Here is a 14,220-nt window from a genome sequence, read left to right on the forward strand (position 1 = left end):
AAATGCAGCCATATGGAGAACCCCTCATGCAGATGTATTGCTATGGATTTACATATTAGGAATAATAACCAGATTGATTCAACCATGCCTGACTTGTTTAGAAATGGGTATGGCAATCAAGTAATCATTGAATAGAAAATCCTAAGAAATCAATTGCTTATTTTGTTTTAAAACAACAAATTGAACATTTTAACTGATTTCGTAGTTTAGTGGCCAGTAATTAAGATTTTTCTACCTAGTAAAAATTATAAGATTCTAGATTAAGAGCAAAAGGGCCCTTGGAGGCCATATGTATGTGCTCTGTGATTTTTCAGTTGTAACTTTATTTGAGGTTTTCTTGGCAGAGACACTAAAGTGGTTGGCTTATTATTAGCTTATTTTACAGGTGAGGAAACTGAGGCAAATGGGGTTAGGTGACTTGTCCAGAGTCACTAGTAAGTGTCTGAGGCTGGATTTGAACTCATGAAAATGAGTCTTCCTCACACCAGGCCCAGTATTCTATCCACTGTCCCCCCTAGCTGCCCTTGAAGGCCATAGAGCTGACCTCATTATTTTACAGATAAGCAAATCAAGGTCCAGAGAGGTTAAATGATTTGCCTAAGGTCATCAAGCTAAGGTCAGCTAGGTGGTGCAATATACGTCCATTATCTAGTGACGCTGGTTTAACATAAGTAATCCCACTCTTCTTCAAGTGCCATTTGCTACAGAAAGCCCTTCCTGTTGCTCAGTTGGTACTCTCACTTTCTCTTCCTTTCTCTGTCTCTATTCCTCTCTTTCTGTCTCTATCTCTCTTTCTCTCTCTGTCTCTGTCTCTCTCCATGTGTCTCTGTCTTTGTCTCTCTCATTTTGTTAACATGATATAGTCTCTACTAAAATGTAGGCTCTTTGAGGGAATGATCTATTTTCATTGAAGCTTTTGTATTCACAGCACACCCAACAAAAGGACTTGAAGTAAAGGTTCAATATATGTTTGTTGAGTTGAATTGAGCCCTCGGAAATTTATGGGGGGAAAAAAAGAAAAGAAACAGATTGCTAGACAGTTTCATTTTCTTTATTTTAAGGATAAAAATTTCTGATACCTTTAGTTCAGGCAACCAGAAAAGTAATGCAGTAATTGCCTTCTACTTTAAGAGATGAACTGCCAAACTTGGATTTAATAAAATTGCTCCATTTTCTGAAGACATATGAGGCAGATACAATCTCAGGTTGAGATTACAGGTTGACCTTAAAGCCACTTAACATCATTTCTTTAAACTAGTATTTTTATTCTCACAGCTGTCAATTCATTTTAAATTACAACCAATATTGGTCCTTCTTTTTTCTTTTTCTTCCTCCTCCTTCAGGAGGCACTTCGGTATATGGGAAAGACCAGGGTCTCAGAAGCTTTGGTTTACAATCTTGGCTATTTTACTTATTAGAAATGGGTTCTTTGGCTCAAAGCTTAAACTCAGGCTTCTGTTTACTCACTTGTAAAATGAGGTGGAGGTTTGGACTGATGCATCTCTAAAGTCATTTCCAGCTCAGCAATTCTATCCAAAACTGTTAATAATGGAATTGCTTCAACACATTTATTAAGCACCTTCTAAGTATCCTGACCTAAAATCAGAAATGTTATGCTTTTATATTTTCTTTTAAGAAAAAAACACATTTTAAAAAATTACACCTATTCTGTTCCTTAATTTATCTAGTGTTCAGTTATGCAACTGGCCATGTTAAAGTTACCCATTTGAGGTAAAAGACTTTTTTTGGTTAAAGTATAAAATTACTTTCAACTTGTATCTAGCCCAATAACAACTCACTGTGTGAGGTTTGTCAGCCTTTGGTGCAATTAAAAACTAACATACACACTTGTTCAAATTTGGTTTGACCTGGATCTCCATTTATGAAGGTCTGTGTTTTCTATATTTTTCTCCAGTATTCCAAATGGATTTATGATCTCATTGATGTGAATATTTATTTACTCCAGAGATGGCAACTGGAGTCCATCAATGCCTGCCTAGAGTCAGAAACTGTCATATGAGTAGGAATTTCAACAGAAATTGAGGTTAAGAAGAAAGGAAAGTTGGAAGAGAAAGCTGATGAATTCTATTTTAAATATTTTGGATTTAGGATGGCTATGATACATCAAAATCTTTTTATACCCCCTCAAACTCCCATGGCTCCTTTTGACCCCACCCTCTCAGAATAGAATCTTGACTCACACTTTATAGGGAAAAAATGGCACCAATTGCTATGAACTCCCTTTGCTCCTCTTCCTCATCTCCTTGTATGCCTTCTGTCACTATTTCTTTCTTTACTCCTCTCTCACTTGTTGAGGTGGACTTTCTCCTTACCAGGTCCTCTACCTGCTCAAGTGATCCCATTCCATCCTGTCTCTTCCAACAGATTACTGCTGCTATCATTCCCACTGTACCACATCTTCAATCTCCTCCTGTCTACTGACTCAGTCCCAACTACTTACAAACAGGCCCATGTTTTCTCTATCCTGAAAAATAAACCTTAGTTGATCCTTCCATCCCCACTAATTATACTCCCATATCCCTTCTGCCTTTTGTGGTTAAAGTCCTTGAAAAGGTCAACAACGTTAGGTGCCTCCAACTTTCCTTTTACTTTCTTCTTAACCCCTTGTAATTCAGTTTCTGACTTCCTAATTCCACTAAATGGATCTCCAAAGTTACTAATTATCTCTTAATTGTGAAAGCCAGTTGCCTTTCCTCAGCCCTCATTCTCCTTGAACTCTCTGCAGACTTTGATACTGTTAATTACCCTCTCTGCCTTGATATGCTCTTTTCTCTAGGTTTTTGGGACACTACTCTCTTCTGGTTCTCCTCCTACCTATCTGACCAGTTCTTCATGCTCTCCTTTGCTGCATCCTTACCCAGATCATACCCTTTGGTAGTGTCCCACTATTCTGGAACCTCTGCTCTTCTCCCTCTCTACTGTTTCACTTAGTGATCTCATCAGCTGCCATGGACTTAATTATAATCTCTCTGTTGCTGATTCTCAACTCTACCAATCCTCCCTAACCTCTCTACTGAACTCCAAACACGTATCTCCAACTGCCTTTGAAACATCTCAAACTGGAAGTTAGGTAAACATCTTAAACTGCACCTGTCCAAAACAGAACTTAACCTTCTTTATTACTGTGAAGGACAATGCCATCCTCTCAGTCTCTAAGTCTCTCAATTTAGGTGTCATCCTTAGCTCCTCACTCTCTCTCATCCCTCCAGATCCGATCTGTTGCCAAGGCCTACTGATTTTACCTCTGCTACCTCTCATATATGACCCCTTTTCTCCTTAAACACTGCTGCCACTCTCATTAATACCCTCATCAACTCACACCTAGATTATTGAAACAATCTGGTAGTGGGTCTGCCTGCCATAAAGCTCTCTTCATTCTAATTCATCCTCCATTCAAACACTAAAGTGATTTATCTAAAGTGTAGGTCTGAACAAAATTTAGCAGTTAGAAACTTGGGTCTCCATCACACTATAACGAGGGAGGGGGACTATAGAGGTGAGTTTTATTGTAAGCTTGCATTGGGTCCTTGGGTCAGTTAATGCAACCTCAATATCAGCAGTGTGGGAGGTCAGGGAGGGGTGCTGAGTGTCAGAGTCAGTGAGCTTCAGTTCACTGAAAAAAAACTTTTGAATTCTGGATGTCCTAGACTGTGGATACAGCTGAAGTTATTTTTCTTTTGCAAATAATTTATTTTCAAGAGGTTTAAAAGGTCATAGGGGTCAATCTTGTTGCTCACATGATCCAAAAATCTATGGAAAAAGTACAAAGGGACAAGAGAACAGAGACCATACAGATCCCTATATTATATCCATATACAGAGATTGAGGCATTGTTCATTATCACCAAGTAAGAAAGCATTAAGGCATAAAACATGAGGGTCTAGGACATATGCCCTAGTTGTAAACAAGGGAATGCTCAAGCCAGAACAAACTAGCTCTTGAGACAATTGTTAAATTTTCAGTGTGAGCATTTGTACTTCTGCAATAGACTAACACTGCAAATCATGACCTGATATATTGCTTTATTGATTTCTAGACTTGAGAAAGTGATGAAGAAAATGTTAACAATTCATATTAAACTTAAAAGTGTGACTTCTTAAGTCCATCATTGTTTTCTCTCTACTGAACTGTAGGTGAGGAGTTATATTTCAAATGTTGTGGTTCTATTCTCATTTGAATGACAAGGGAAAAAATTACAATAGACATGGCAGAAAATATGTTCCATTTCACATCTATTGATTGTCTTCATCATGCTACTCTAAAATTATCTCGGGATACCTGATTCATGTCCTACCCACTAACTATGGAGGTTATTCAAGACTTATCATGGATTCTTTTCTCCTCTGTCTACACTCTCGATCTCACATGATTTCATTATGATCTCTACATGGATGAGGCCTAGATTTGTGTCTCCTCTAAGCTCCAGTCCTCTATCACTTACTACCCATTGGATATTTTGAAATATATCTGTAGTTATCTCAAGATTAATATTAAATTAATAATTAATTTTGAATAGTTAAATAAGATAATAAGATAAATTAACATTGATGCTTAAAATAGAACTAATTTTATTTTCCCCCAAACCTCTTTTGAGCTCCCTTTTTTCTTTGATGGGTACCATCTTCCTGTCACCTAGAATCAAAGTCTCAGAGCTGTCCCCAAGACTTCCCTTTCTGTCATTTATCCCCCATACGCAATTAATTCTCAGTCTTGTGACTTCTACCTTCATACTCTTTCATCTCTCCCTTTTTCTCCTCTTATACACATTGAATTTTAGTCTGGGCAATTTTCACCTCTTCTAGAATGAAAAAGAAAAAAAACACTTATTAATTATTTACCATATATCCAGCAATTTGCTGAGCATTAGGAACCATGTCTATGCCTTGAACTCTCTCCGTCCTCATTTGTATTTTCTGGTTTCCCTGAATTCCTTGAAATCTCACCTAAAACCCCACCTTCTACAAGCCTTTCCCAGTTCTCCTTAGTGCCTTCCCTCTTAGATTTTCTTCAATTTGTCCTTTATATGTTTTGTTTCTAGGTAGTCGTTTGCCTATTGTCCTACCCCACAGGCCCCCCTTAGACTGTGAGGTCTTGAGAGCAGGGAATCTTTTTGGGGGGCGAGGGGGAGGGAGGCTTTTCTTTGTATCTTCAATGCTTAATACAGTGCCTAGCACACTGTAGGTGCTTAATAAATACTCATTGACTTGACTTGACAAGGATACAAAACAAAAGCAAAGACAATATCTGCCCCCAAGAAGCTTACATTCTAAAGGTAGTCAGTGTTTTTATTTCTAGGGTTACAGGCATGATGAGTGGAACTTTGTGGGCATAGATTAACACATTCTATCTAGTAGCAATGTAAGTATTGATTTGATTATATTTTCAGACCTAGAAATCAGAGGAAAATCCTGCAAATTATATCTATGCAGGATAAGGTAAAAAGACAGTGATTGAATAAAGTTAGTCATGGATGGGTTGTGTGTTCTTATATATTGAGCCATATGAAGCATTGAGGTACATACCAATGATGACCTTAGGGGCTCCAGGGAGGGTTATATGCTCCAGGTTGTGGTCTATGGTCAAGAACAAAAGTCAGCTGTTGAGAATATGAGTAATTAAAAGTCTCCTATTTGGTCCTTGTATCTCAAATCTCATCTCCTTCTCTGTCTCTCTGTCTCTCTCTCTCTGTCTCTCTGTCTCTCTCTCTCTCTCTCTCTCTCTCTCTCTGTCTCTCTCTCTCTCTCTCTTATGCATCCTCCATATAGCTGGCAAAGTGAAAATCCTAAAGCTTATGTCTGATGACATCCCTTGTCAGCTCAAAAAGCTTTGTTGTTGTTCAGTCACATCCAACTCTTCATGACCCCATGGACCACAGTGTGCTAATACTGTCTGTGGGGTTTCCTTGGCAAAGATATTGGAGCAGTTTGCCATTTCCATCTCCACAAAAAGATCTAGCTGCTTCCTATTACTCTCAGGATCAAATACGAGTTCCTTTTTTTGGTGTTTCAAAATATAGCTTCAGCTTACATTTTCAGAGTTAACAAACATTACTTCCCTTCACCCTCTCTTTGGTCCAGTTTCTCTGGGCCATTTGATGATTTATTTTTATTCTGAACTTAATTGACACCAAATAAAATGAGCATTTTGATAGACATTTTAGGAGAAGAGAAGAATGTACATGAAATTGCAGATATTTTGTAAAGTTTGCTTTAAAAAGTATATCAAAAGTCAATATATAACTTTCAAAGGTACCCTACTTGTTTAAAATTCCTTAATGCCTTCCTTCTGTTGACTTTTTTTGGGGAGGGGGTATGGGAGAAATCTCTCTCATAGTCTTTTTTTGCTATATTTTGTTTTACCTTTTTCCTATTTACTGATCTTTATGCTAAACATGCAATTTCTGATCTTTTGCAATGACTGTTTTCCACATATGGTATGTACTACTTCTTAGAATCCTACCTGTCATCAAAACTTTGTTCAACTGGCACCCCTTATGTGAGACCATTCCTAATCGTTCCAACTGCTAGTGTTATCACCACCAAATTATCTTTCTAAAAATATATAAATTTGTAAATATATAAAATTTATTTAAAATTGTATAAAATGTACTATATATATATATATACATTTACTATATAGGTATACAGAATGTCTAAATTATCTGCTTTTAATAATTTTTTTTTATCTTTACATGTATGCATATTGTTCCCCCTGCTAGAATGTAAGTCTCTGGAGACACTATTTCATTTTATATTTGTAATCCAAAAACTACTTGTGTATGTTACTTGTGATAAGCAATAACAAGATTTCATTTTCTGACAACAAAGAATATGTGTGTATGTGTTTCTGCTGATACTAGGTTTATAGAGCATCTAACTTCAACAAGATGAAAACAGATTGAGCTGATTTCACCAACTTTAGTTAGTTTTCTACTAACTGATTCATGGATTTTGTGCCATAGCTACATATTTTATTACTGCCTTTTGTTGTATTTTTCAATTCTGTGGTTTTCCAGAACAGATATTATTCCAAGGAAATGTTCAAAAGCTGTATTTCTTAAAGAAAACACTACAATGACTATTAAGAGTTCCTATAGTGGTCGCTTATATTAGAATGTCAAACATTTCAAGGATCATTCAAGTCCACAGTGAAACATGAACTGTTTCAACAAAGTACAAAGGACAGTATGAATGAAAAGCAACACCACAGACTGACATAAATGTGAATGTGAATGGGATGAACTCACCCATAAAATGGAAGTGGAGAGCAGAATGAATTAGAAAACAAAATTCAACAATATGTTGTTAACAATAAACATATTTGAAATTTAGAGACACATACGGAGTGAAAATAAGGGGCTGGAGTAGACTCTATTGTGCTTCAACTGAAGTTTAAAAAAAAAGCAGGAAGCATAATCTCAGAAATAACAAAAGCAAAAACAGGCCTAATCAACATGGATAAACTGGGAAACTACTTTTTGCTAAAAGGAATAATATATAGGTAAGTAATATCAATCCTAAACATTTATGCACCAAATGGCATAGCATCTAAATTCTTAAAGGAAAACTCAAATGAATTGTAGGCAGAAATAGACAGTAAAACTATACTAGTGGGAGACCTCAACTTTCTCCTCTCAAAGATAGAAAATTATAACCATAAATTAAATAAGAAATAAGTCAAGCAGATGAATAGAATCTTAGAAAAGTTAGATGTAATAAACTTCTAGAAAAAACTGAATGGGAGTAGAAATGAATATACCTTTTTCCCAGCTGGACATGGCACCTTTACAAAAATTGATCATGTATAAGGACCTAAAAATCTCCCAGTCAAATGCAGAAAAGCAGAAATATTGAATACATCCTTTTCATACCATAATGTAATAAAAATATATTTAATAAAGGGCCATGTAAGCATAGACTAAAAGTTAATTGAAAATTAAATAATCTGGGGGGCGGAGCCAAGATGGCGGCTGGAAAGCAGGGACCAGCCTGAGCTCCCTGCCGAGCCCCTCCAAAAACCTATAAAAAATGGCTCTGAACCAATTCTAGAACGGCAGAACCCACAGAACAGCAGAGGGAAGCAGGGCTCCAGCCCAGGACAGCCTGGATGGTCTCTGGGTGAGGTCTATGCTGCACGGAGCTGGGAGCTGAGAGCTGGGAGCTGAGAACGGAGTGGAGCAGAGCCCAGCCTGAGCGGCGTGGAACATCCAGACCAGAAGCCGGGCGGAGGGGGCCCTAGCGCCCTGATTCAGTGAGCTGCGGCAGTTACGAGACTTCCCAACCCACAAACACCAAAGACTGCTGAGAACGTTAGTGGGAAAAGCTGCGGGAGTGGAAGGAGTTCGCAGTTCTGCTTCCAGCCCCGGGGGCAGCGGAGGTGGGGCAGCTACGGCTGCTGCTGCTTCCGGCTCCAGGCCCACCTGGTGGGAGGAATTAAGTGGCGGATCAGAGCAGGGGTGCACAGCCTGCCGAAGATCTGAGCCCAGTTCGGGTTGGGGGTTCTTTGGGAAGGAGCAGTGCTGGTGCGGCAGAGCTGGCACCTCCCCCCCAAACGTGGAACATAGAACTTTGTAGTCTACAAGCAGTCATACCCCACTGAAAAACTCAAAGGTCAAGTTAGTTGGCTGGGATTATGGCCAGGCAGCGAAAACGCACCGAGATTCAGTCTCAGACTCTGCATTCTTTCTTTGCTGACAAAGAAGACCAAAACATACAGACAGAAGAAATTAATAAAGTCAAAGAGCCTACAACAGAAACCTCCAAGAAAAACATGAACTGGTCCCAGGCCATGGAAGAGCTCAAAAAGGATTTGGAAAAGCAAGTTAGAGAAGTAGAGGAAAAATTGGGAAGAGAAATGACAAGGATGCAAGAAAACCATGAAAAACAAGTCAATGACTTGCTAAAGGAGACCCAAAAAAATACTGAAAAATACACTGAAGAAAACAACACCTTAAAAAACAGATTAACTCAAATGGCAAAAGAGCTCCAAAAAGCCAATGAGGAGAAGAATGCCTTGAAAGGCAGAATTAGCCAAATGGAAAAGGAGGTCCAAAAGACCACTGAAGAAAATACTACTTTAAAAATTAGATTGGAGCAAGTGGAAGCTAGTGACTTTATGAGAAACCAGGATATTATAAAACAGAACCAAAGGAATGAAAAAATGGAAGACAATGTGAAATATCTCCTTGGAAAAACCACTGACCAGGAAAATAGATCCAGGAGAGATAATTTAAAAATAATTGGACTACCTGAAAGCCATGATCAAAAAAAGAGCCTAGATATCATCTTTCAAGAAATTATGAAGGAGAACTGCCCTGATATTCTAGAGCCACGGGGCAAAATAGAAATTGAAAGAATCCATCGATCTCCTCAAATAGATCCCAAAAAGAAATCTCCTAGGAATATTGTCGCCAAATTCCAGAGCTCCCAGATCAAGGAGAAAATACTGCAAGCAGCCAGAAAGAAACAATTTGAGTATTGTGGAAACCCAATCAGAATAACCCAGGATCTGGCAGCTTCTACATTAAGAGATCGAAGGGCCTGGAATGCGATATTCCGGAGGTCAATAGAGCTAGGATTAAAACCTCGAATCACCTACCCAGCAAAACTGAGTATCATGCTCCAAGGCAAAATATGGATTTTCAATAAAATAGAGGACTTTCAAGCTTTCTCAGTGAAAAGACCAGAACTGAATAGAAAATTTGACTTTCTTTTTTTTTTTTTTCCAGAAAAATTTAATAGGTTTATTTATAATTGTTATAAAGTTGAATCGTTGAAACTTGTTCACGGAAACATTTTTTTTTGACTGCATTAATGCTTTATGTCCTCGCATTTATATTCAAAATTCACACACAAATGAAAATGGAAAAAACTTGCCAATACCTGATTCTGTCCCCTATTTTTCCATTCGCAATCATATACTTAGGTACCTTTCGACCCCATGGGAAAAAAATATCTAACGTTCAGAACTACCAATAACAGGAAGAAGAGATTTTTTTCTGTTTTGAGAATGAAGAATGTTTCCCACCATAGTGGAGTTTAAGCACGTTGTCCACGTATGCGGCGTGCTAGCTGGATATCTTTTGGCATGATTGTGACACGTTTGGCGTGGATAGCACATAGGTTGGTGTCCTCAAACAGGCCAACCAGATAGGCTTCACTTGCCTCCTGCAAAGCACCAATTGCTGCACTCTGGAAGCGCAGATCTGTTTTGAAGTCCTGAGCAATTTCACGCACCAGACGCTGGAAGGGAAGTTTACGAATCAGAAGTTCGGTGGACTTCTGGTAAAGTCTGATTTCACGGAGAGCCACAGTACCCGGCCTGTAGCGATGAGGTTTCTTGACCCCTCCAGTAGAGGGCGCACTCTTGCGAGCGGCTTTTGTAGCGAGCTGCTTCCTGGGGGCTTTACCACCGGTGGATTTACGGGCAGTTTGCTTGGTACGAGCCATGTTCTTGAAAACTTCTCCTTATACACCCCCCTTCTCTTTCGGCTTGGGCTCGGAGAGCAAGAGGCGGCCCTAGCGCTAGAGAGCTACGGCGGCGGCAGCGGCGGCTGCGAACCGAAAATTTGACTTTCAAACATAAGAATCAAGAGAAGCATGAAAAGGTAATCAAGAAACAGAAATTGCAAGGGACTTACTAAAGTTGAACTGTTTTGTTTACATTCCTATATGGAAAGAGGACATGGATGATTCATGAGACCTCAGTATTAGGGTAGTTGAAGGGAATATGCATATATATATATATATATATATATATATATATATATGTTTATGTATATATATAAGTGAATGTGTATGTATGTATATATCTATGTGTATATGTATATGTGTGACACAGGGTGAGTTGAAGATGAAGGGAAGATATCTAAAAGAAATAAAATGAAATTAAGGGATGAGAGAGCATCATACTGAGAGAGGGAGATAGGGAGAGATAGAATGGGGTGGATTATCTCACATAAAGGTGGCAAGAGGAAGCAGTTCTGTGGGAGGAGGGGAGAGGGCAGGTGAGGGCGGAATGAGTGAACCTTGCGCTCATCAGATTTGGCCTGAGGAGGGAATACCATACATACTCAGTTGTGTATCTTACCCCACAGGAAAGAAGAGGGAGGAAGAAAAAAAAATAAAAGGGGGGGATGATGGAGAGGAGGGCAGATGGGGGTGAAGGTAATCAAAAACAAACACTTTGGAAAAGGGGACAGGGTCAAGGGAGAAAATTCAATAAAGAGGGATGGGTTGGGAAGGAGCAAAATGTAGTTAGTCTTTCACAACATGAGTATTATGGAAGGGTTATACATAATGATACACATGTGGCCTAGGTTGAATTGCTCGACTTCTTAGGGAGGGTGGGTGGGAAGGGAAGAGGGGAGAGAATTTGGAACTCAAAGTTTTAAAATCAGATGTTCAAAAACAAACAAAAAAAAGGTTTTGCATGCAATTAAAAAATAAGATACACAGGCAATGGGGCGTAGAAATTTATCTTGCCCTACAAGAAAGGAAGGGAAAAGGAGATGAGAGGGGAGGGGGGTGATAGAGGGGAGGGCTGACTGGGGAACAGGGCAACCAGAATATACGCCATCTTGGAGTGGGGGGGAGGGTAGAAATGGGGAGCAAATAAATAAATTTAAATTAAAAAAAAAAAGAAAATTAAATAATCTAACCCTAAAGAACGAATGGGCCAAAGAACAAACCCTAGAAACAATCAATTATTTCATTAAAGATAATGAAAATAATGAGACAATATTCCAAAATTTGTGGGATTAACCAAAGCAATATTTAGGGGAAAATTTGTATATCTAAATGCATACAACAACAAAAGAAAGGAAGAGTAGATCAATGAATTAGGTATGTAACTAAAAAAAATACTAGAAAAAGAACAAATTAAAAATTCCCAACTAAACGCCAAAATGGAAGTCATGAAAAGCAGTGATTAATAAAATTGAAAGTAGCAAATAATAAATAATACTAATGAATAAATAATGAGTTAAACCAGTTGGTCAATTTGATTTTTTTTTTAAAAAGAAGAAAACCAAATTGGTAGTATCAAAAATGAAAAGGTTGAATGCACCACAAATAAAGAAGAAATTAAAGCAATTATTAGGAGCTATTTTGCCCAATCATACACCAGTCAAGCTGAAAATCTAAGCCAAATGAATAAATATTTACAAAAGTATAAATTGCCCAGATGAACAGAAGAGGAAATAGAATATTTAATTAACCCTATCTTAAAAAAATCAATTGAACTCCCCCCCAAAAACACAACAACCCAGAACCAAATGACTTTACAGCTGATTTCTACCAAACATTTAAAGAAGAATTAGTCCTGATGCTATATAAAACATTTTAAAATATAAGAATTAGTCCTACCAAACTCTTTTTATGACAGAAATGTGGTTTTGATACCTAAACCAGGGAGAGCAATAACAGAGAAAGAAAACTATGGACCAATTTCCTTAATGAATATCAATGCAAAAATTTTCAGTGAAGTACTCACAAGGAGATTACAGCAATATATCACAAAGATCATTCAACAATGTGCTAGAATTGCTAGCTACAGCAGTAAGACAAGAAAAAGAAATTGAAGTAATATAAACAGGCAATGAGGAAACACAACTATCTCCCTTTGAAGATGACACGATGGTATCCTTGGAAAATGCTAGAGAATCAATTAAAAAAAACTAGTTGAAAGAATTGACAACTTCATCAAAGTTGCAGGATATAAAATAAACCCACATAAATCATCAACATTTCTATATACTACCAACAAAACCCAGCAGGAAGAATTAGAAAGAGAAATTCCATTTAAAATAATTGTAAACAAATTAAAATGCTTGGGACCCTACCTGCAAAGACAAAGCCAGGGATTATGAACAAAATTACAAAACCCTTCATACGAATAAAGCTGGATCTAAATAATTGTATAAATATAAATTGCTTATGTATAGGCCAAGCCAATATAATAAAAATGGCAATTCTATCTAAGTTAGTTTACTTATTCAGAGCCATAAAAATCAAACTACTAAAGACTTATTTTCTAGAGCTAGAAAAAATAGTAACAAAACTTATCTGACAAAAGATCAAGAATTTCAAGAGAATCAATGAAAAAAAAATGAAGGAAGGTGACCTTGCAATTCTAGATTTCAAACCATATTAAAAAGTGATGCTCATGAAAGCAATCTGGTACTAAGAAATAGAGCAGTGGATCAGTGGAATAGATTAGGCACATAATACACAGTAATAAATAATAATAATTATATAGTGTTTGATAAACCCAAAGACCCAAGTTTTGGGGGTAAATACTCAATATTCGACAAAAATTTCTGGGAAAACTGGAAAGCAATTTAGAAATAAAAAAACTAGGCGTAAACTAACACCTCACACCATATACCAAGATAAGGTAAAAATGGATAAATGATTTAGACATAAAGGGTGATATCATAAGTAGATTAGGGGGAAAAAAAACCAAAAACTGTACCTATCAGAACCAGAACTATGGATAAGGGAAGAGTACATGACCAAACAAGAGTACAGAGTGTTAGGGGAAGTAGAAAATTTTTATTACATGAAATTTGAAAGGTTTTTTTTGTGCAAGCAAAACTAATACAGTGAAAATTAGAAGGAAAATAGGACACTATGAAAATTTACAGCAAGTTTCTCTGATAATGGCCTCATTTCTCGAATGAATAGGGAACTGAGCTAAATTCATAAAAATAAGAACCATTCCTTAGTTGATAAATGGACAAAAGATATGAACAGGCAGATTTTAGAAGATGAAATCAAAGCTATCAATAGTCACATAAAATGTTTTAATTCACTGATTAGAGAAATGCAAATTAAAACAGCTTTGAGATAGTGCCTCACACCTATCAAGTTGGTTAATATGACACAAAAAGAAAATGACATATTCTGGAGGGGATGTGGAAAACCTGAGACACTAATGCACTTTCAGTGGAGTTATGAACTAGCACAACCATTCCTGGAGAACAATTTGAAACTAAGCTGAAAGAGCTTTATCTTTTGGCACAGTAATGGGGCTAATAAGTATGTATCTCAAAGAGATCAGAGAACAGAGGGAAGGACCTATTTGTACAAAAATATTTATAGCAGCTCTTTTTGTATTAGCAAAACACTGGAAATCGAGGGGATGCCCATCAATCATGGAATGGTTGAACAAGTTGTGTTATATGATTGTCATGGAATA

General features: G+C 37.4%; 1 protein-coding gene across 1 annotated transcript; it reads right to left on the reverse strand.

Moving 5' to 3' along the window:
• Positions 1 to 9,848: 9,848 nt before the first annotated feature.
• Positions 9,849 to 10,575, reverse strand: LOC118856591 (histone H3.3A-like). Its single transcript, XM_036766973.1, has one exon. The coding sequence runs from the start codon at positions 10,467 to 10,469 to the stop codon at positions 10,059 to 10,061; it is 411 nt and encodes a 136-aa protein (XP_036622868.1). The 5' UTR covers positions 10,470 to 10,575; the 3' UTR covers positions 9,849 to 10,058.
• Between the last annotated feature and the right edge of the window lie 3,645 nt (positions 10,576 to 14,220).

Source organism: Trichosurus vulpecula, chromosome 7 (genome assembly GCF_011100635.1).
Source record: "Trichosurus vulpecula isolate mTriVul1 chromosome 7, mTriVul1.pri, whole genome shotgun sequence".
Classification (NCBI taxonomy): Eukaryota; Metazoa; Chordata; class Mammalia; order Diprotodontia; family Phalangeridae; genus Trichosurus; species Trichosurus vulpecula.

Bases quoted from the DNA above. Each gene is read 5' to 3' on its own strand.
- LOC118856591 (XM_036766973.1), bottom strand. From the start codon at position 10,469: ATGGCTCGTACCAAGCAAACTGCCCGTAAATCCACCGGTGGTAAAGCC.